We start from the raw sequence: 21026 nt of genomic DNA, 5'->3' as shown, positions 1-21026 counted from the left end.
TGGTTCTATCAACTGTGTAGGCAGTGAATCCCATGGAGACATATGCCTACTGTGGGGTAGTATTGAAGTAAACTACAGAGGTTGACCTGCTGAATGACTTCCCTACAACAGTGGGAAGCTGGGAGCAGCTTGGGACTGTCTGGTAGGTCAGTCAATCCTCAACAATAGCAGGAGAGGTGGGTCAACTCTGCAGGTAGTTAATAACATAGCTAGATTGGTGAATGTCGAGAAAAAGGTTCCTTATACCCTATTCTGTGGCTCGTTTACGAGGCCACCCTAAAGGAAGGTGGTCAATGTCGTACAGGTCAAAAAACTCTTAATTGGCCCTGACTTCGCTGTGATATTGTAGTTCTTCAAATGTACCATTAATAATCTGACTGAATCTCACAATTTCAATCAAAGTGGCAAGCTGTTAGAACTGTGAATTGAACCATTTTGCTGCTACTAAGATCCAAACTTAGATATTGAAATTAATTTATAAGAGTTTTACCATTTGCATTTTAACCCTATAAGTGTGTCCTTTAAATTGTGCTTCATATAGACTGTCGTAGGAGAGCCCTGACATTGGCTACAGGGCCAGTATGTCCTGTCCTCTGAATTTCTCAGAGGGTTAAATAACTGGTTTATATTAAATCCTTTAACTTCATGAAGTGTGCAAACAAAATCTCCTTATTGTGACATTCTACAGTTCAAACATGACCTTCAGATTCCACATGATCACTGTATGACCAGGTGGAGTTTGTCAGAGTAAAGAAGCTTGTTCAGTAAGTCACACTGTATAATGTTAATAGATTCAATATACCCAATTAGCACGCAAATAAGTAAGGACACTAATAAACAATATTTCAATAAAAGTTTGGTCAACAAAACAGTAGCATAATGGTTACAATTCAATGGTTGTCATTTGTCTATGGTAAATATGAATACAAATGTAATTTTACATTTTCCAAGGCATGCTGCACCTTTTCAATTATCATTACATATGTCTAAGCTGTGTAATGAGATCTTAGGAATAATAATGATTAATATTATTAACAGTAATGTAAACATTAATAATGTGGATGCGGATGTGTAAGACAAACTAGCCCATGAATATTGTTTACAATGTTTTCACTGTGTTGCAGATATCTCATTCTTGGAACACAAAAACAAAAAGGAAAAAATGAAAGATAAAATATTCTATACATATATATTTTTTAAATGTATGTTATTTAGGTATTTGCATATGAACAGTTAAGTCAAAATGCAATTTGCAATCAGTACAAAAAGACCTGCAGCGACTGACCTTACTTCCAGAGTCCTTGGTTCCACATTCACCCTTATCGTACCACCATTTGTTTTTCAGCTTGTCTAAGATGCCTTGTTCACTGAGTTTCAATACTGCAAGGTTTACAGGAGTTCTTCACGTGGGAAATAACATAAATAACATTATATTATGTTATTTTATGTTATTCAAGCTTTAAACTACTTCATACTTTACAAAGCGATAGAGCAGGGTCCTGGCCAAGACAACACAGAGAGCAGGCAAAACTAACTGTTACCTTTCATACACCAGGACTAACCCCTACCGTACCAGACCCTACCTGTATCGCTTTGAGTAATCGGCACACACTGTTCAAAAAAGTACTTACGATTGGGACTAGCAGAATAGCTACTGTAATATAGCTCTGTATGTGCATAAAAAAGGTGCAATTGTTATGGGCACATGTAGCTTTTTGACCAAGGGTTTAGCAAGGTGGATCTAACAGGAACCCTTTCCTGACTAACAGACAAACAAAAACTAGCAGCCCATTTTGGTTCTAGCTGAGGATAGCCAACGCCTCACAAAATACAGCCCTTCACTGCACATGCATCCACAGAGCCACCTATAAATCTGACTTGCATAGGCCTATACTGTGCAATTAACATCAATCAAATGTAACATTGGGAACTACAAGAGAGCGGTAGATCTAAATTGGAGTAATATGGAATTGTAGCCAATCTGGTTTTCTATCATTTCAATATATACCAACATGTTGATTCTATGAAGCTCTGTGGCTGCATGATTAGTGTATATAGCTACTTTCTTTAACTTCTAATTGCAATGATATCAATAAAATATACATGTAGATTTGACTGAATAAGACTAAGGAATGTAAAAGCTAAACCGTTTCTAATGAGTCCTGAAGTAGGGCGTTATGTTTGTAAGACATTATGCTATCTACATGACTGCTCKATTTCTGTGTTTATTTTCTTCCTGAAAAATGATCAGGGTTTGTAATTTAACTTCATTAAATATATTGTATTCACCACTGTAGTCTGCTTCATGCATAATAGCATAATATTTACATAAAAGAGGAGAGAATGTGAGGTTATTTGATCTTATCTGGCTAGACGGCTTATTTTCACAGCAATTTAGACAACATACTTCYACAACATTTATGGTTCACAGTAAGTCTCAGAAAAGAACTATGTGAATAGGAATGAGTTTAGTAACAGCAGCTTTGCACAGTGAGTACGGTCTCCTACTCATACTGAGCTGTTGCTATGGACATGGTAAGTCACATCGGGCAAGGTTCCAGTACTGGTATCAGTGTGGAGAGTAGCAGCTAAACAATGGACAGAATGGGCACAACATCAGGACAAACTGGGTGTACTGACATCTGTTTCCCTACTAAGTCCCCAAGCAAGAAGAATCCCTGGCAATGGCATGGCTATTTGGTTTGGAAGAGTACCATCCCCTTTTTTTTAGGCTATAGTAAAGACAGACTAAATAAATAACAGCGCTATAACAGTGCCATAACATAACAGTGTTATAATGCATGATGTAGTCATGGGGACAAAGCAACAACAACAACAAAAAACAGGTGATCATTTAGTTCCCTCTTGCGTGACCCGTATCCAGAGCTGGCAGGGTGTCCTATAGTCACTTAATGTGTTTGCATGCCCTCATAGGACACCCTGCCAGCTCTGGATACGGGTCACGCAAGAGGGAACTAAATGATCACCTGTTTTTTGTTGTTGTTGTTGCTTTGACCCAGCCATGACCCAGCAACCTAGAGGTCAGTGGACTGAGAGCGCTGACAGGCTAACAGCGAGATAGAGGACAGTACTCTCCTAGCTAACGTGTCACAGAGGGTCTGTCTGTCTGTCTGTCCAGTAGCGGCTGACATGATAATGACACATGCTGATGTACGCGCTGTACTGAGCATGCCTGTCAGATGGCTTTCACCTTGTGACTGTGATTGCTGCTAGCTGCTAATTAAACATGCTTTGCTTCGTCCCATCTTGATCCAGTCCAACAACGAGGAGGAGCAATATAAAAAAGCAATGTTCAGTTCTTTTTTGAGAGTATAAAATCAGTGTCTGTGGTGGGGGATGTCTAATGACTCTTTCACTGTTACCATCAAGTATGATTCAGGTGTCAAATAAATACATATGTTSAGGTGACAAAACAAAAACTGGAAAACAATACAAACAGAACACTCCCAAAACATACAAATCGACAAAACTATAAAATCAACCCACACAGTATTTGACAGTTCATTCAAAATATCAAATACAATTTTAAAACAAAAGATGCACAACTGAGAAAACATGACACACAGAAGAAACACGATGTACTCATGTCTTTACACCATCCGATTCTCATACATCCAAATATCTATCAGAAATAGTTACTCGTTCCAGTTCTTAACCTGCTGTATGAACTTTCCTTATTGAGTATATGTCTGTGATAAGCATGTAGTCTACTTTCATATTTGAGACAATTTCCCTAGGTATTTATGGTATATTTACAGTGTAATTTGCCAATGTCAGATCTAGTTTGTGTCTATAATATATTGGGTTTTCCTCTGTCAGTGGTTATTACATACAATATATTTGAAGCACATTGTTAAAGTACCAACACATGCATTTTTAAGAATAAAAGAATAAACAAGAAATGTGGCAGTCAGGTGCAATATCATAACATGGCTACCCTCTCTCTACCAAGGATTCAAGGCAGATTGCTTGCAGGACGAGGCAGCTACTGTGTGTTGCTCTGCTATAGTTTTCATGTCCCGCTTACACTCAGGAATGAATGACTAGAGTCAACAACATCAAAGTCAGTCTGCCTGTTCTTCTACAATGTGCCAAGTGTACTGTGGTCAAGATGCAAGCAGAAGATTAAAGACAGAGACGGATCCACAGTCAGGCTGTCGCTGTGCCCTCGTGTTCTGAAACACAAGATCAAGTCATATTTTCCACCCTCTTGCAGATTGTCATTTGTCGGGATGGGGCCGGCCATGGGGAGACTGACTGGTCTTGGAGACTAAGACCAACCAAAGGAATCTGTCAGGGTCACAAGCTAAGACTAAGGTTTTCAGCGATGTTATTGGTAACAGACAGAAGTTTGGATCATTTGGTGTCACTGTCATTAGAATTCTCACGTTTGCCTGCAATGCTTAGTCCCCTCAAGACTACGCTGTTCGCCTCGCCTGCCCTAGCACCCAAGGTTGAGGCAGTTTGGAGAGTGCTACAGTACACCTCAGTGCTAGGGTACATGGCCACTGCCATGTTATTCTCTTAATCAATACTTCATTCGGCATCAATTGCAACAAATTATTAATCCACTGTCAGTTAAATAAGTGATGAAATGGGTTGTTCTCTTCAAATAGAAGCCCCCTGAAGTACATTTTAGTGAAACAGAGCATTATAATTCCACCATGTTTGTCCTGTGGATATAAAAAGCAGAGGAAATGTACATTCTGCCATTCTGTATGTTTAGCCTTTGACAACCACAGGGCAAAGCACTAAACTAAAAAGCCTCTGGAGAAACGTAGGAAATATCTCACAGAGTAGCGCTGCTGCAGAGCAAAACACTGACTCCCCAAAGGAGGTCATACAGTATGGCTTCTTACCAGAGTGGTGCTACTCTTCAACCATCAGGAATAATAATTAGCTTCAACACTTCTTTACCTGCAGTTAAAAAATAGCAAATTTTTTAAAATCAGAAATATCTAAATTGTTACTGGTCTTTTTCCTCCATTAGCCAAGTAAAGGGTTCCCAGTTTGATCTCAGTTGCACAATAAAATAGAAAAAGCCACACGGTTTTCTGTTACAGGGCCATAGTGGACTGTGGTTGGGGCCTATTGGTTACAGTAGTGATATAACAGGCTTGCCGATTACTCTACTCTACGATACCCGATATTGGTGACATTGAGGCTGACCTTGGAGTCACCTCCCCCGCTGCCGCACTCTCCCTTGTCGTACCACCATTTGTTTTTCAATTTGTCCAAGAGGCCTTGCTCATTCAGTTTTAACACTGCCAGGTTAACAGCATTTCTTGAAACGATAAAACATGACTTGTAAGAAAACGAACAGGTCCGTGAGAAATCTAATATTAGAATATTAGTTAATAGTAATAATAATAATAATAATATCAAATGATTCATAAGGGGGATCACGAAAATGACAAATTGGTAAAGAATTTCAACGGTGTGTAGAGGTAAGAAGCGTTTTACAGCAAAGAAAGTGTTAAATATTAAAGAGGTGGTATGGAGGGTTACATTGCTCAGAACTGAAGTGTGCGGGATAGGGACACTTTGCCATAGAGAATAGAAGAATAACGACAACATACAGCATGCACGTTAACATTCATCACAAGTGACAGTGCAGCTTTTAGCAAGTTAAGTGAAAGAAACACATTGAACTGTTAAATTAGAAGCAATGCAGAACTGCCAAAGAGGGACACCACAGAGGACAGAGAGAGGAAAGGTTGAGGGGAAGAGAAAAACAAACGAGGGGTGGGTGTGGGGGCACATCAACATACAAATGGATTTAGTAAATATGACTAATATACCAATAAGTACTTTCCCTTTGAAGAGAAAGAAAAAGACAGAAACACAGAGAGAAACGAACCATAGAGAGAACATGATAGAAATGGCTTTACGTCTACACGAGAGTTAAACACATAATACCGTTTACTTCCTGATGAACCTCAGAAAATGAAAAATTGAGGAGTGAGGAAGAAGAGGAATGGGACAACAGGAGACATCAGGGTAGGTGGAATACTATAACAACATGGAGAATATTGTTATATTATCCCACCCACCTTAATGCTGAGCCTTTAGGTGTTGCCACACCGTATCCTTTAGAGTCGAGGTTGCCGCCCACTTTCATGGTGTCACAAGGTTTCCGCTGTTCAATGTACTCGTTCATTGTGGATTCGAGAAGAAAGGCAAATTTGCCTTTCGACTTTCGCACTCGGGCAACCCCTTCTGGAGTGGTCTTTGCGAACACTGACGGTTCAGCTGATTTCATGTAAGACCACATTTTTTCATAAACTGCTATTTTGGAGCGCTGCATTTGGGGAGAGAGGGAGAGAGAGAAGACAAAAATAGGTTAGTAGTGTATTAAAAAAAATGGAGACCATAGCGCTCAGTGCTTAAATAACACATTTTACACACATACACCTTCATATACAGTGTAGTCTTTTGCCATGAGTCAATAGAGTGTTCTCTGTGCTCCCAGAGAGCTGAGTAAAGGAGTCGTTGTAGTGGGCCTGTTGCCAACAGCAGATAGGGCCTAAGGTCTGACAAGCTGGCAGCATACTAAAAACAAAACTGTAGGGCCACGTTTCTCCACAGCATCCATCGACAGGACAACCACCTGACTGACCACCTGCTCCCTTTCACCATCCCCCCTTAGTTCACAAGACAGGAAGTGAGTCAGCATGCCCTTTGACATTGGGGTTCTGGAGGTGTCACCTGGATGGATCAGTGGGGCTGCTGCCACCTGGAGCAGCAATATGACGTGCTGAGAGGAGAACACAACCCTGCCATGCCCTGGCCTGCCTCCTGCCTCCTGCCTCCTGCCTCCTGCCTCCTGCCTCCTGCCTCCTGCCCTGCCCTTACTGACACACACCCAGGGAGCTGCTGCTAAAATTGGCCTTTGAGTGGCTGGCGTCGGGTCTCCATGGAGCGGGGGTATGCACACAGCAGTCGACAACAGAAGGACAAACAAGGAAGCTGCATTAAACTTGGTTTATGTGACCTTCCGCCGAGTGACCGAACAAGTGGGGAAAACTTTAGGATGGATGTTCTCATGACCAAAAAAGGCATGTGTATAAATAGCCTATAGATTGATTTAATTAGCAAGTGAATGCTTAATGTGGCAAAAACAGAGTCAACTTGGTGATAATATCTACGGCTATATTGCCCTGGGCCCCAAATAACATAATATATTGTTGATGAATAGATATTACTATTTAATCTGAGAGGGCCATTGGAAGTTCATTTCTGGCAAGTCTTTGTTTTGTCATATCCTTTTCACTTTTTAATGGAGAATGGGCAATCGGCCCACCATAATAGCTGAATCAATCTAAATCTAACATTACATATTAAACTGCTGATGGCTTGGCTACTGTGGACCATCGTGAAATTTAGTGTGAAATATATGACTGTACTAACCAGATAAACAGATTGATCTACTTTTTACGAGTGTGAGCACACGCATACAGTTGCACGCGTGCACGCTCGCAAGCTCTCGAACACACACACACACACACACACACACACACACACACTTGCACACACACACACACACACAACACACACCACACAACACACCACCCACACACACACACAAACCAACACACACATACTTACAGTATAACTTTTAGTATCCTTGTGGGGACCTAAAATGTATTTCCTTTCAAAATCCTATATTCCCTAACCCTAAACGTAACCCCTAACCCTAACTCTAACCCTAATTGTAACCCTAACCATAAGCCTAACCCATAAGCCTAAAATAGCCTTTGTCTTCCTGGGAATTTTTCTTGTTTTACTATCCTTGTGGGGTCTTTTGGGGATTTCTGGTACCCACTAGAATAGTAATACACACACGGAGTAAAAAACAACTCATGGAACGGCAGGYACTGTGCAGAGACACACACACAGATGCACTCTAACACACATACCTTTTTGTTGTTGTATTGTTTGTATATCATTMTATTTTAAGTTTGTGTGACTGTCCTTGTCTTTCAGCGTAACAGTGTTTTGTTACTTGTCATGTAATGGGGATCCAAATAAACATAAAAGGGTTCTCCCTAGAACCAAAAAGGGTTATTCAAAGGGTTCTCCTATGGGGACAGCCAAAGAATCCTTTAAGGTTCTAGATAGCACCTTTTTTTCAAAGAGTGTAAAAACACACACACACAAACACGTCCTTACAGACGAAGAAGGCCCAKATTTTCGTAGAGAAAAATTCCTCTCCAATCAATATTGTTTGTACATTAAGCACCAGTTCTGATGTGCTCTCTAAAATCAGTCTACAGGCTGTCTATTGACTGACTTACTAAGCTTTGGGGATAACATTTGCTGGACATTCAGCTGTTTCTTCTATCAGGTGGTTGCACACCAGAGCAAACAGGTGCATTCTCATATTTCTCTGGATTAAGTAAATCCTCATAGGAAGTGTCAATCTGTTTAACAGAGGTGGCTGTATACAGAAACTACAATGTCACTTAATTTCAGTTAGCTGATTATTAATATATTACATGACTCTGAATGTTATAATTTTGAAACAAGTGCAGACGGGGTGGCAGGTAGCCTAGTGGTTAGAGCGTTGGGCCAGTAACCGAAAGGTTGCTAGATTGAATCCCTGAGCTGACAAGGTAYAAATCTGTCGTTTTGCCCCTGAACAAGGCAGTTAGCCCACTGTTCCTAGGCTGTCACTGTAAATAAGAATTTGTTCTTAACTGACTTGCCTAATTAAATAAAAAAAGACAGAGTGCTGTGGTTCTGGGGAGGTGATTTGGGATGCCAATAGTTTACAGAACCTCTAACGGCCTCAGCTCCTCTGCTCTTTATTGGGAGTGATGAGCTTGATGATTACATCATTGGTCTGTAATGTAAACTGTAAATAGGGTTGTTGAACATAATGAACACATTGGTGTCACTCTAGTTGATTCTGTAGAGATGCCTGGTGTTCTCAGGACAACTGATATGACAGGGGGTAGGATCAGATCAGCGGGCATTCAATAAATGAGCTAAATATGAGTCAACATGTTAATTATTAAACTATAGAGAAACAACCAATGCTGCAGTCAAAATATTAGTCTCTGATCTGCACATACACCATCTGCTGCTATGTTGGCATCAGCATCACTCTGCTCAAATATTCACAAACGCCAATACTGTCATACAGTTCTCATCAGTGATGGTTGCGTTTACACTCACAGCACACCAAGGAATTGAATGAAATTGAGCTAACTAGTATGTAATCTTCAACAATGGGGAGTCAGGTTCCCCTACAAATTATTCCCCACATCACCCCCCACCCCCACCCCCACCCCAGAGAGGTGGATTTTACCCCCTGCATCACACACTCATTTAAAGAGTACAGGGAGAGACCATATGGGAGTTGATTGAGGGGGTGGGGTTGCTCAGCGGGACATTCCTTGGAAGCAGTTGCTTCTTATGCACCAACAGATGTTGAAGCCTTATGGGTGTATCAATCAAGGGCAAATATGTTTCACTAACAAAATCTGTTCAAATCTGCAGTACATTCAGCTCCTATTGCTGCTAGTTACACCTCCATGATCTTCAGGCAAAAGAAAGATGGAAATCAGTGTGTCTTTTGGAAAAAGGGCCTTTTGTGCAGCAGGSCCTTCAGCCCAGGTTTCCAGAGAGAGAAGCTAGAATAGACTGGGGGAGGGGGTGGGACCTGAGCTGTCTCCAGAGTGGAAAGGGCATTTACACAATACAGGTGACAAGAAGGAATGTGCCAGAGAATCCAGTAAATGTCACAGAAAGTGCTTTAAATGTCAATACTGAAACCCCTGTGAGAGCACTTTTGTTATCACTTGAAACATAACAAGACAAATGATTTTCGGTATCGATAGCGAAGTCAGCATTATATCAGATGGACTACAAGAGCCAAGCTAAAGCACCTGACTTGATCAGACTGATGTCATGGATGCTCTATATCAGGGATGGGCAACTTTGATGGGGGTGGGGGGGGTCACAAAAAATCTGAACAAATCATGATGGGCTGCAGTTGCTTATGTCTCCAGCTTCTTATGTTTTTACAGTAGTTGCATGGTAATATCTGCTCAATGCTTTCTTCAAGATGGATGCATCTAACAGAACATCAGTATCAATGTATTGCTGAATAAAACAATTAAGCTGTCTCCCCGCATTGTATCATGCAAATTTCAGCAGTAGCTGGATATGTAATGAATTCAGGGCCATGATTGAATCATGCTTGACATCTGCACAATTTCAATGGGAGGGACCGTTCATGTAAATTACAGTAATAGTTTATGACAGGCTTGGCCATGCTGTGTAAACAGAGGGTAATTTCTGGGTCATGTAAAGATGCGTGCAGCTCTTCTGCTTGTGTTACTTGAGTCAGCAATCATATGTGGGCTAAAGGTCTCCAGTGTTCAAACGCAAATCTATTTTCATCTATACTACAACATAGAAAAGCACATTGTAAGTTAGTTTTCGGCCTCAGTATCCATTTGCTAAATAAATAAATATTAATGAGAAGATGAGCTGACTCCTATAGTGCAACACAAACACCTCCAGCTGTCAGTCCATCTCTCAACTCTCCATTTATGCGCTCTGAATGCTTCACGGCTGTTTGCTCAGATCCAACCCACTGGCAATACAAAGTAGGGATGAGTCAGAAAATAAATCATTAGCATTCTGTCTGTATGCAGAGTGCTTGTCCACATGTAATTCTTGGATTCTCTTCTGGCCAGTTATACGAGTGCCAGAAGAGAAATGTACTCTGGAAACAACATAAGTAGCTCCAAAAGAAATCTGCAATTTCATTTCATCAGGCTTTATAACATCAACCTGGACACACACGTAACATAGTAAATGTAAATCCAGGACAATCCATTTCGTATGAGATGTTACGAATTACAATTTGTAGATGTTACCAWCTGCAATTCGTACAATATGTTACGAATTGCAATTCATACAATATGTTACGAATTTGCGAAATTATAGGTGGCTAATGCTAACGTTTGCTAGGTGGGTAAAGTTAGCCAGGCTAGAGGTTAGGGTTATGGGTTAAGGTTAGGGTTAGGTTAAAGGGTTAAGGTTAGGGGAAGGAACTAGCTAACATGGTAAGTATTTGCAAAGTAGCTAAAAAGTAGTAAGTAGTTGCAAAGTTGCTGATTAGCAAAACTACTAAAGTTGTCTGTGATGAGATTTGAACACGCAACCTTTGAGTTGCTAGACGCTCGCATTTTACACCGAACCATCCACCCTGACCAACCACCCTACTTTAGTTTTTGCTTTATGTAACCTTCTGTCTTATGTAACCATACCAAACGTTACATATCATACTAATTTGAGTGTCTCGTATTTACATTTACTATGTTACGTTTAGTCTATGAGACCAGGCTGATAATATACACATGGCTGGTTTTGAAAATGAGATGCCTGAGCTAAGTTCATTTCTCTCCATGTATCACATACATGCTGCTGTGCCTAAGATACATGAGGTGGAAATGGAGCTAAAAATGCAAGCACTTAAAATCTATTTGATGTGTCTGAATATTCTTCTTCTGACTCTGACAACAAATAAGCGTGTCATAAGCGAGGGAGGAGTTTGGGAAGCATGTGATGTACTAGGGTGCCGGTACGGTAAATCCTGAGAGGAGTGAGGGAATGCATGGAAAGTAAAGGTGATCCATTTGAGGGATGACCTGCCAGTGTGTCATCAGAGCAGATTTCCGTTTGCCTYGTGGCTATATGACTCTAATTAAGCAGCACATCTTTCCTGAAGAACATATTTAAAATGTATCTGGAGCCTCTATTTTAATTAAAAGTCCCCTGGAATGGCTCCTCAGTCGTGACATTTGAAGTTTGAAGGCGGAGGGACAGGAAGTGGGTCACTCATTATGAAGTCCCTGAACACCTATCAATTATCTTCCCAGAAAGACCTGGGTCAAATCACCAGGCCGTCAGCCAGCCTGCCAAACAAATCATGAAAGAGAAGTACATTTGCATTACATCCAGTGGCTTGCACAGGTGGTTGTGTTTCACTGCACTGATTCACTAACTCTAAACACCAGGCTATAAATATACTTTTTTAAATATTCAGTGTGTTAAATTTTTAATGCTTTGTTTTATAAACACCACAAATTGAGAGAGAAACCACACAAAAAATGTCTTCTGTCACCACACAGTAGCATAGACTGATAGCCACCTGTTTCGTGTATAGTAGCTTGACTTTCTTCAATATTTATTATCATAGCTAACTACTTCCATATTTTCTGTTGGGTATCAAGCAAAACTAAATATCTATACCATTCCCCTYTGCTCCTTGCTTTGATGTCTTGTCTGCTTTTTTTGTTTTCAACTGTAAAGAGACTAAAGTTGTGTCTGGTGAATAAACCCCCAGTTAGTTTAGTCACTCACCCTAAAAAACTCCTTGGTGGAGCCTGAGTCTAGGGTCCCGTAGGCAATCTCTGTCTGCTTGGCCAGGTCCTCAGCACTCTCTATGGGAGACACCATCCTCTCCACTGTGAGGAAGGCAGCCAGGTTGGCTGTGTAGGAGGAGATGATGATGAGGGTGAAGAACCACCACACCCCCCCCACGATTCTGCCCGACAGAGACCTGAGAGAGAAGGGAGGAGGAGGAGGACAGAGGGACATGAGAGCAGGGTGCTCAATCCTACACACTGACAGCGGGATGGAGGTCGCCATGCCTTTGGAGTCCACTGCTTCCTGTGTAGTCTGGGTATCACACACCATGTATTGACATAAATGCACAGCCTCAGAGCATTGATCTTGGATTTATGTCAAATCTCACCCACATACCTCAATGTTAATGCTCTTTACACAGAGAAAAACATGGTGTCCCAGCCTTGTTGCTCTATGATGCTTGTGTGGAGGGTTGTGGCTGAATGATAGCACACACAAACACAGCAAGCAGAGATTAGCGTGCATCAGCTTCAATGAGGCTGACGATCCCCACTAGTACGGTAACTACTAACCTTAGGCTTACTGTAGTATATCACGAAAACCGATCCTCCAGGAGGGAGAGTGACATTTACTAAATAGTTTTCATCAAATTCATCAAATCTGTGGCATTGACTCTTTGGCATTCTATGGACTTTTCAAATAGTACCTGCCATCCTAAATTGCCATAGAATGATTTGTGTTCTTTTCTAGTATTATGTTACAAGGATTAAATGGTTTGTCTTTTATTTAGAGTTGACTTTCTTCACTGCACATGAGAAGCCATCACTCAGTTTTCAGCACGCAAACCCCTTCTTTTTCATGAGCAATGCTCCAAAACAACAATCATCTTATCATAGAGACAGTAAGGGAACAATTACCGAGGAACGAATCCGAACGATGCATGTTTAAATGTTGATCTCAGTGGACCATTACCCTATAGCGCTGTAGCCATCACTATTCAGGTGAGACTGATGCTCAGCTCTGATAGACATGTCCTGGAACACTCTCTCATTGATCTTCATTCAGATGCACTACAATGGCCCAACATCCCAGACAAGATGAGGACTTGAACAATGACAGTCCCCCGAGAAGGAATGAGGGACACACCGGCACAACAGTGATGATGAGTGAAGAGATGGACTGAATGAATGAAAAGAGGGGGAAGAGGGCGTAAGTTTTTGTCTATATGAAAATGCATGATATTAGTCATGAGGTAGGGGCCGAATTGAATGCTATTAAGGTGCTTCATCAGACTGAAAATTTATAAAAATGTCTTCCACTTTAAATACATTATACGCACCAGGCTGATGACCGTAAAATGGGACATGCAGCAAAAACACGGTAGCCCTCCAATAGCCATGGGGAATAGGGGAAACTACGGATGTAATGACCCTGTGCATTTTACAGTCCCCGGGATGCTGGATATAAGTTATTTTGTGGATGCAATGCATAACTGTTAGCATGCAGCCTGGAGAGAAAGAGTGAGAGAGTGAGGAATGGTGGTGGTGTGTTTAAAGAGCATGAGGGAAAGATGAAGTGGAGGTGAATGGGGTGGAGAGCAAAAAAAACAAGACACAACCAAAAAATAACATATATGCACCATGGCATGATGGGAGTTGTAGTGATTATGACCATAAAATGCAGAGAGATGGTACAGTATGTAGATGATAGAATGGCTGAGTTTGAGGTGATGGAACATGGAGTACAGTAACCAACCTTGGCGAGATATCGCATCCTTGCTGCATGAAGGCGCCCAGGGAGAACCACAGGCTATTAAAAATCCCAAAGTCGTTWGGTGGGTCTGGAGGGCTCTGGGGGTCTTTGGCCTCGTCGTTRTCYTCCAGATGCCACTCATAMGGGCTGAAGCGGCTGACCAGGAAGAGCACCACGCTCACGCCGATATAGGCAAACACTATGCACATCCAGATCTCATAGGCCAGCGGGTCCAGGAAGGAGAACACGCCCGGCTTTGACTTTTGAGGCTTCTTTATCATAATGGAGATCCCCAGGCTCATAAAAGGCTTAGAGAAGTCTATCACTTCCTCTCGTACCAATGTTATAGTTAGAGGAGCCACTGCTATATCAGCTCTCTGGAAACATGGGAACAGGAACAGGAGGAGTTAGTGGTTCAAAACAAAGCACAGACACATCACATCAAACTGCCTTGTGATCAAAGCCCGACTTATAACAATTTAAAATAAATTATGTGATTTCACTGTTTCTTGATCAAATAAACTGGTCATCAGGCAATTTTCAATATCTCATTATGACTATAGTATATCTATAATGTATTGCTGAAACCAATGAGTAGAGATGGAGCACGGAAAAATGAAATGGTGGATTAGAAAAATGAATGCATTAAATGTCAGATACGTTTAAGAAGAAAGTGAGACCTGCCAGCTTAAAATGGACCAATCTCAGTTAGCATTAGTAGTGGCTAATGTCTCTGCCTTAATCCAAAAGAGTGTATTACTCCGTCAGATCCATCTATGAAGTAGAAGGTATGGAAACAGGAGGTTGAAGAGCTTATGCAAACAGACCATGATATTTGAATCAGCCTAGGAAATTCAACTCCTTTATCAGATTGTCTTTAAAGCCTTCTAGCCTTATTAGCGAATAGCTCAGCTAGGTAATAAATGTTCCCATCGATAGCTTTTCAGGTCCCAGTTACAACCGGACCCGGCCTTGACTTATAAATATGTAAATGCCATGCGAGGGCTGGGATCATCTTAGTGAGGGTTAGGCAGGGACCCTATGAAAAACACAGCTCCAAGCCACTCCTTGTCTCAATATATCACTGGCTCATTTGCATGTGAATGGCTAATTAATGGCCTGGAGGATTTACTGTTGATGCAGAGAGGTGTCTCAGGGCTTGTACAAAGCCTGTCAATTATAGCAGGATCTCATCTCTCTCTCTTTCAGCTCTCTGAAGAGTCAGGGCTGTCATTTTACAGAATGGTTGGTAAAATGTTCATTACAAAAGGAATATGCTATTTCGTGTTAAATTCAAATGCGTTCAGAGTATCACTGCTTGCATTCAAACTGACAGATGTTTTTCATTTTCACTTTGTAGTCTGGCTGTCATCTGTCCCTTAATGAAACATAAACCAGTTCACAGTTGGTGTTTTATGAAAGAAGAAAATGGGCTCATACTTACACATGTAGTGAGTGGTTCATAACATAAAGTAATCAATCTTTCAATTAAGATCTGATTTATGGAGATACATATGGAGAAAATCACACACCCAGTCAGTAGAGGATTGCGGGCCAGATCTGGTTGCTGGGTGGCACATATGGATCAGTGCTGCCACCGRAACAGTAAWYGGCCAGATCTGGTCCGAATGTGGGAGATGCGACCAGGGCGAGGGRAGGCACACTTTGCTTATGAGCCAGRTCTGGCTTGTGATATGTGACCCTAACAAYTACCCGTAYTTGCTGGGRCACTTTTGAATYAATGTGGGCCACATTCACCCTGCTGGGCAAGGTCTGMCCTTWMCATGCKGAAGATCTGGTTTAGGTGTGTWAACCAGATCTGMCCCACATACCTCAAGCCAGAGCTGGCCAAGCCCCCGTCCCTGTGTTGGTGACAGTGCTTCAGTACGTCGAGACTGTCACTTACCCCATATACCAGTTCACCCACCATCCCGTTCCACGTCTTGGTCTCTGGATCCCTTGCACCATACTTCCCGTCCGCAACTACTGACAGTTTGTATCTTATCCCCACATGTTTTGCAATTTCAGCKGCTAAATCGACACAGTAGCCTTCATATCTGTCATTCCCKTCCAGTGACAAGTAGTTTCGCTTGTACATCACATAAGGAGATTCCTGTTAATTAAACATAATGTTGAGTTTATAGCTGAACATGCACACATTCCATTCACAGAGGCCTTTCCTCTTGAGGCCAGTCCTCTTAAACCCACACCGTGATTGTTGCATGCACACATGCTTGGATTACACACACAGACATACACAGACATACACAGACATAGACAGACACAGAGCACACAAACAGGAAATAATAACAGAACAGCATGGACAAGAAGCAACACACAGAGTTGGTCACATGGGGATGTTGGGGTGCTGACCCGATCCACAACCAAATGCAGCCAGCCTCCATAGCAGTGGGTTAGAGGCAGGGCCCGGCCCGGGTAACCAGCGGGGACAGTAAGGTCTCTGACAGACAGGTATGAAGGGGGAAGGGGGTGGGTCACTCAGCCAGATTCCTTCATGCTAAACCCAGCCACAACTCTAAGGAGGTGGGGGCCGGGTGGAGGGTGCATTAGCTTTGCATCGGTTTGGTAGGACAGGGGCAGGCTGAACAGGGGTTTGTGATACTTTCCAGTTCATCATGTAAATGGCAGTGATTGGCGAGGGATTACAGTAATGTTTGTTTTTATTACAACACCATCAAACACATCGATGAATGTGCAGGGAGGCTACATCATTCAAGTCATCAAACCAACTCTGAGCTTATCTTCCATACAGAATACACTGGGAGGTGTTCATACTAATACTTGGCTCTTCAAACTCTYAGATGTGGTTGGTTTTCTTTTTGGCTCGGCTCAAAAATCACACAGAGTGATTGATCTTAAATCACATCCCAATCCGTGTCAATGGTCAATTTCTTTCTTTCTGTGCTGAAGGTATCTTTTCACCTCTATGCTATAAGAAATGGGTTTCTGAAACAATAAAGTCAAATATAGCTGATTCTGATGCATAATGAGATTTTGTCAATTTACAATGTGAATAGACTAATACATGATCACTAGATGAGTAGTGTAACACTATTGCTCTCATAACATTACAATGGTCCTACCATTTCCCTGTGTCTATCAGAAGTATCCTAACTAATTATGAGTATGAGCATGACATGCTTTACATCTAGATGAGAATGTCTGACTTTCGTATTCTGAATTTGCCTAAGATGAACACATAATAGGCAGAGTCAGAAAGAAGGCCATTGTTTTAAATGTAAGATAAGGCTTACCTTATTTTACATTTAAAAATGACCAAGATCTTCTAACTAACCATATATACATCCAGCTGATTTATTTTAATCTCTCTGCTTGAGCTGGGAAATGCTTCATCTCTTGCTATCCCTGACCTTTGACCCCTAATATCGCTGGATATTGGAAGAAGCCACAGAGGTTATACTTCAGTACAGAACTTGTAGTGGACGATCCAAAATAGATTTGAACAAGGGGATAAACAAGCCAAAGCTATAAAGCCTTGAGGTTTTTTATGTCCTCCTCAAATGGCAGTTATTTTGTGTCCCCAGTAAGAAACAATTGATCATTAAAGGTCGTTTTGTTGTCTCTATCCCTGTCATCATTGACCATTTACTTAATGAGTAAGAAACAGGTTTTTACTTACGTATGCACTGAATGTGTATTAGATTACGTCTATAGGCTAGTTATCATTACCAAAGCCGTTATTGTGATGTCACTGCTACAACAGGCCACCGTAATATGGAAAATCAAAATGCTTTAACACCCACACGGATACAGTTGAAACACTCTTTGTGAATCGACTGTTTCAACATGTAGTGAGTGGATGGAAAGCAACTCAAAAGAAAATAGTTCTACCCTCCCAGGACAGAATGTAACAATGGACACCTTGACCTTGAGTGGCAGAATTMTTTAGAGGTGGAACATTTAAAATCTGCTTGGAAAGTGTACCATAATAGTAGTGACCACAATCGTTCGGTTTTCCACAGAAGAGGACTCGTTGGTGACCTGCGCATCCACAATATATACATATTTTTCGAATTCATTCCAGTACCCAGTCTGAAAGTGACAGAAACATCATAGTTATTACAAAAAACAGCCATTTAAAAGACATTTGTGAGTAAAGCCTCCAAGTGCAGTTGGCAGGCGAGCATGTCTGATGAGAGTCTTGGCCTAAAGGGGGGTTGGGGTGTCTGGTGATGCGCAAGATAAAAAGCCCTGTACTGGTGCTGTGCTTGGAGATGACGCTCTAACCTCTGCTACAGATCCAGTGGGGGAAAAGAGCATTCAACTTTCAGCTAATCTCCCTCTCAGCACCCTTACTACAGCTGCACTGTCACAGATCTTTTACATAACCATGAATTACTGCCCATGAAATGCTCCTTGCATGCTGCTTGGCAATACTAATACCAGCAAAAAAGAAATAGTCTTATTCAGCAATAAGCAATTTCAGTTGCAATTTACAGAGTGAGGGGCTTCTCTTAATGTACAAACATTAAGCATACTATATCTATGCTGCTACTAAAAATGGATATCTGACGTCTGTGAACCTATTCAATAACTGCTAAGATTTAAAAAAAAAAAAAACATCAGCAGTTACATGTTATTTGATCTGTTCTGTTCTGTTTTGTTCTGTTTTGTTTTGTTCTGTTCTGTTTTGTTCTGTTTTGTTCTGTTCTTTTGTTCTGTTATTTTGTTCTGTTCTGTTTTGTTCTGTCTGTTGTTCTCGTCTTTTCTGTCCGGTTGTATTCTGTACTTTTCTTTTCTGTTCTTTTTAATTCTACTTCTCTCCTCTTCTACTGTTCTATAGCTCAGTATGTTCTATAGGCTAGTATGTGTGGGAACTAGGGGGGTTACTGGCTAATATAGCACTACTCCTGACAGCCTTGATGTGTCCCCTCTCCTACCCCCTGCCCCAGTTATGACTGAGCACAAAGGGAGCACGCAGGGAGAGGTCAGCCCCCAGTGCATGAGCCGCTACAGGTGAAAGCTGTCCTACTGTAAGCGCTCCAATAAAGCTTAAAGCTCTGCCCTGGACCCTGCTAAGAGCTGTTCAATGATTACTGTTGCGCACGTATGGTGCAATGCAGTTACAAGCACACTTATGTTATGGAGTCATGTTAATGTGTAATTACGTAAATATTGAATGTGTAATTACTTGAATATTCATATTTAAAGTCCATAAAACTGAACTATCTTCACATGTAATCTCAGTTATGAATAAAGAAAAAAAAAGAGGTGAACTGGTCTGACATCCTGCAAACTTTTCCCAATTACTCAGTTAATGACCCTCTGAACTCAAACAATGTGAGAAAGTGTTTTGTATTCTGCATGTTGAGCCACTGTGCTGCTTTCTACTTACCTTCTTGGGCCCCCCTATTTTCATTTCATACACATCGATGCTGTAGTTGGATCTCCGACCGAACGAGTCAAACTGGATATTCCCTGTCATACCTTGTACCTGGACCTGCCACGCACACCATGACACAAGYAACCGTAATAACCTTCACACAACAACTCAATTCAGATTTAGTCAAAATATACTATCATATTTTTAAGACATGGTGACAGGGGTACACCTGCGCATCTGTGAAGACCCCTCCTACCATTTTGAGGGCTCTCTCTATGTCAATGCCTTGGCTCCAGGGCACGGCCGGGTTGGCTAGGCAGTCCCCAGCGCTCCCTCTCCGGGACACGTCCACCCTCTGCCTCCGCAGGTACCGGAAGGCCTCTGCCAGGACCAGCACGGCATCATGGGTCAGCGCCGACGTGTACTGAAACACAACCACCACACCAGATCATGACACTAGGAGAGCAGTCCGAAGGGTACTTACTGGTTTGTGTAAGGAGCACATTTAGATACAAAGCACAATGTGAAAAGGGAATAAATTGTGAAAATGAGTATCAATGAAAAAGTAGGTACAGCAGTAGCTGAACAGCCCACTGCCACTCTGCCTCAAGGTTTATTTTATTCAAGAGTAATTGGTGATTGGCAGTCTGTTGTTGCCTGATATGCCAAAGCTAGTTCATACTGTTGTAGCTACTTTCAAACAGAAAACCAATGTTTGCCTCTTTTCTGAGTGACAAGCAGTAAACAAGCAGTATGATTTTACTATTGCCTCACTGACAGTTTATCTGGTTAAATTTGACAAAAGCTTTCCTTTTGTGAGTGAAAATGCTCTGTCTTTGATTCTATTAGCTAGACACAGATAACTGAACAGAAAGTCAGAGAGAAAGGTAGAGAAGCAGATATGGGCAGAGATGGAAGTTTCATACTGTAAATAAAACATCCACACAACATTGACAGCTGTGTGGTACTGTACCTTCAGTGGTGTGCCCTTAGCCTCAGGAAACTCCCTCTCGTCTAGGCGTTCCCAGCGCTGGATGAACTGTGTGACTATTGGGTTCTCTGGGTTGATGATCTGGAAGCCTGTTATGTTGGCTCCTCCAGCAAACACTTTGTCCAGGGTCATGTTAGCGAAGCCCTGCAGTGAAACCAGAGGTACCCAACAACATGCAGGCATCAAACAATCTGTCCCCAACAACTGGGTTCATCTGTACTGAGCGCTTCACCTGTAATGCCTTTACAGTTAAAAAAGGAAAGCGTTTCCTGAGGTATTGTTTTCTGAATAACTTTTAATTTTCTAGTTTGTGCTATTTGTTCATAAAAGTACAGTTTGTTCAAATTTMGAAAACTAAAGTGATTCCACATCCCATTTTATAATAAATGTTTGAGAGAGCCCCTGAAAGAGATAAGGATTGTTGTGTTGTGTTGTCCTACTCTATTCACCAGGTTAGCCAGGATGTAGTGGTAGCCTCTGCTGTTCTTCCCCAGGGTCACCACCTGCAAG

At 41.6% G+C, this 21026-nt stretch overlaps 1 protein-coding gene across 1 annotated transcript in view; it reads right to left on the bottom strand.

The window, feature by feature from the left end:
- gria3a (glutamate receptor, ionotropic, AMPA 3a) overlaps positions 1–21026 on the bottom strand; it is a 128016-nt gene that overhangs the window by 2646 nt on the left and 104344 nt on the right. The window contains exons 5-14 of the mRNA XM_024012019.1: positions 20966–21019; positions 20499–20660; positions 19782–19949; positions 19538–19642; positions 18127–18234; positions 16067–16273; positions 14164–14537; positions 12403–12601; positions 6075–6322; positions 1286–1400 (exon numbers count right to left, since the gene is read on the bottom strand). Coding sequence (XP_023867787.1) covers positions 1286–1400; positions 6075–6322; positions 12403–12601; positions 14164–14537; positions 16067–16273; positions 18127–18234; positions 19538–19642; positions 19782–19949; positions 20499–20660; positions 20966–21019 — 1740 coding nt within the window. The remainder of the gene's footprint in view (positions 1–1285; positions 1401–6074; positions 6323–12402; positions 12602–14163; positions 14538–16066; positions 16274–18126; positions 18235–19537; positions 19643–19781; positions 19950–20498; positions 20661–20965; positions 21020–21026) is intronic.

This window comes from Salvelinus sp. IW2-2015, linkage group LG20 (genome assembly GCF_002910315.2).
Source record: "Salvelinus sp. IW2-2015 linkage group LG20, ASM291031v2, whole genome shotgun sequence".
Lineage (NCBI taxonomy): Eukaryota > Metazoa > Chordata > Actinopteri > Salmoniformes > Salmonidae > Salvelinus > Salvelinus sp. IW2-2015.
This window is presented reverse-complemented; position numbering and strand designations above follow the sequence as displayed.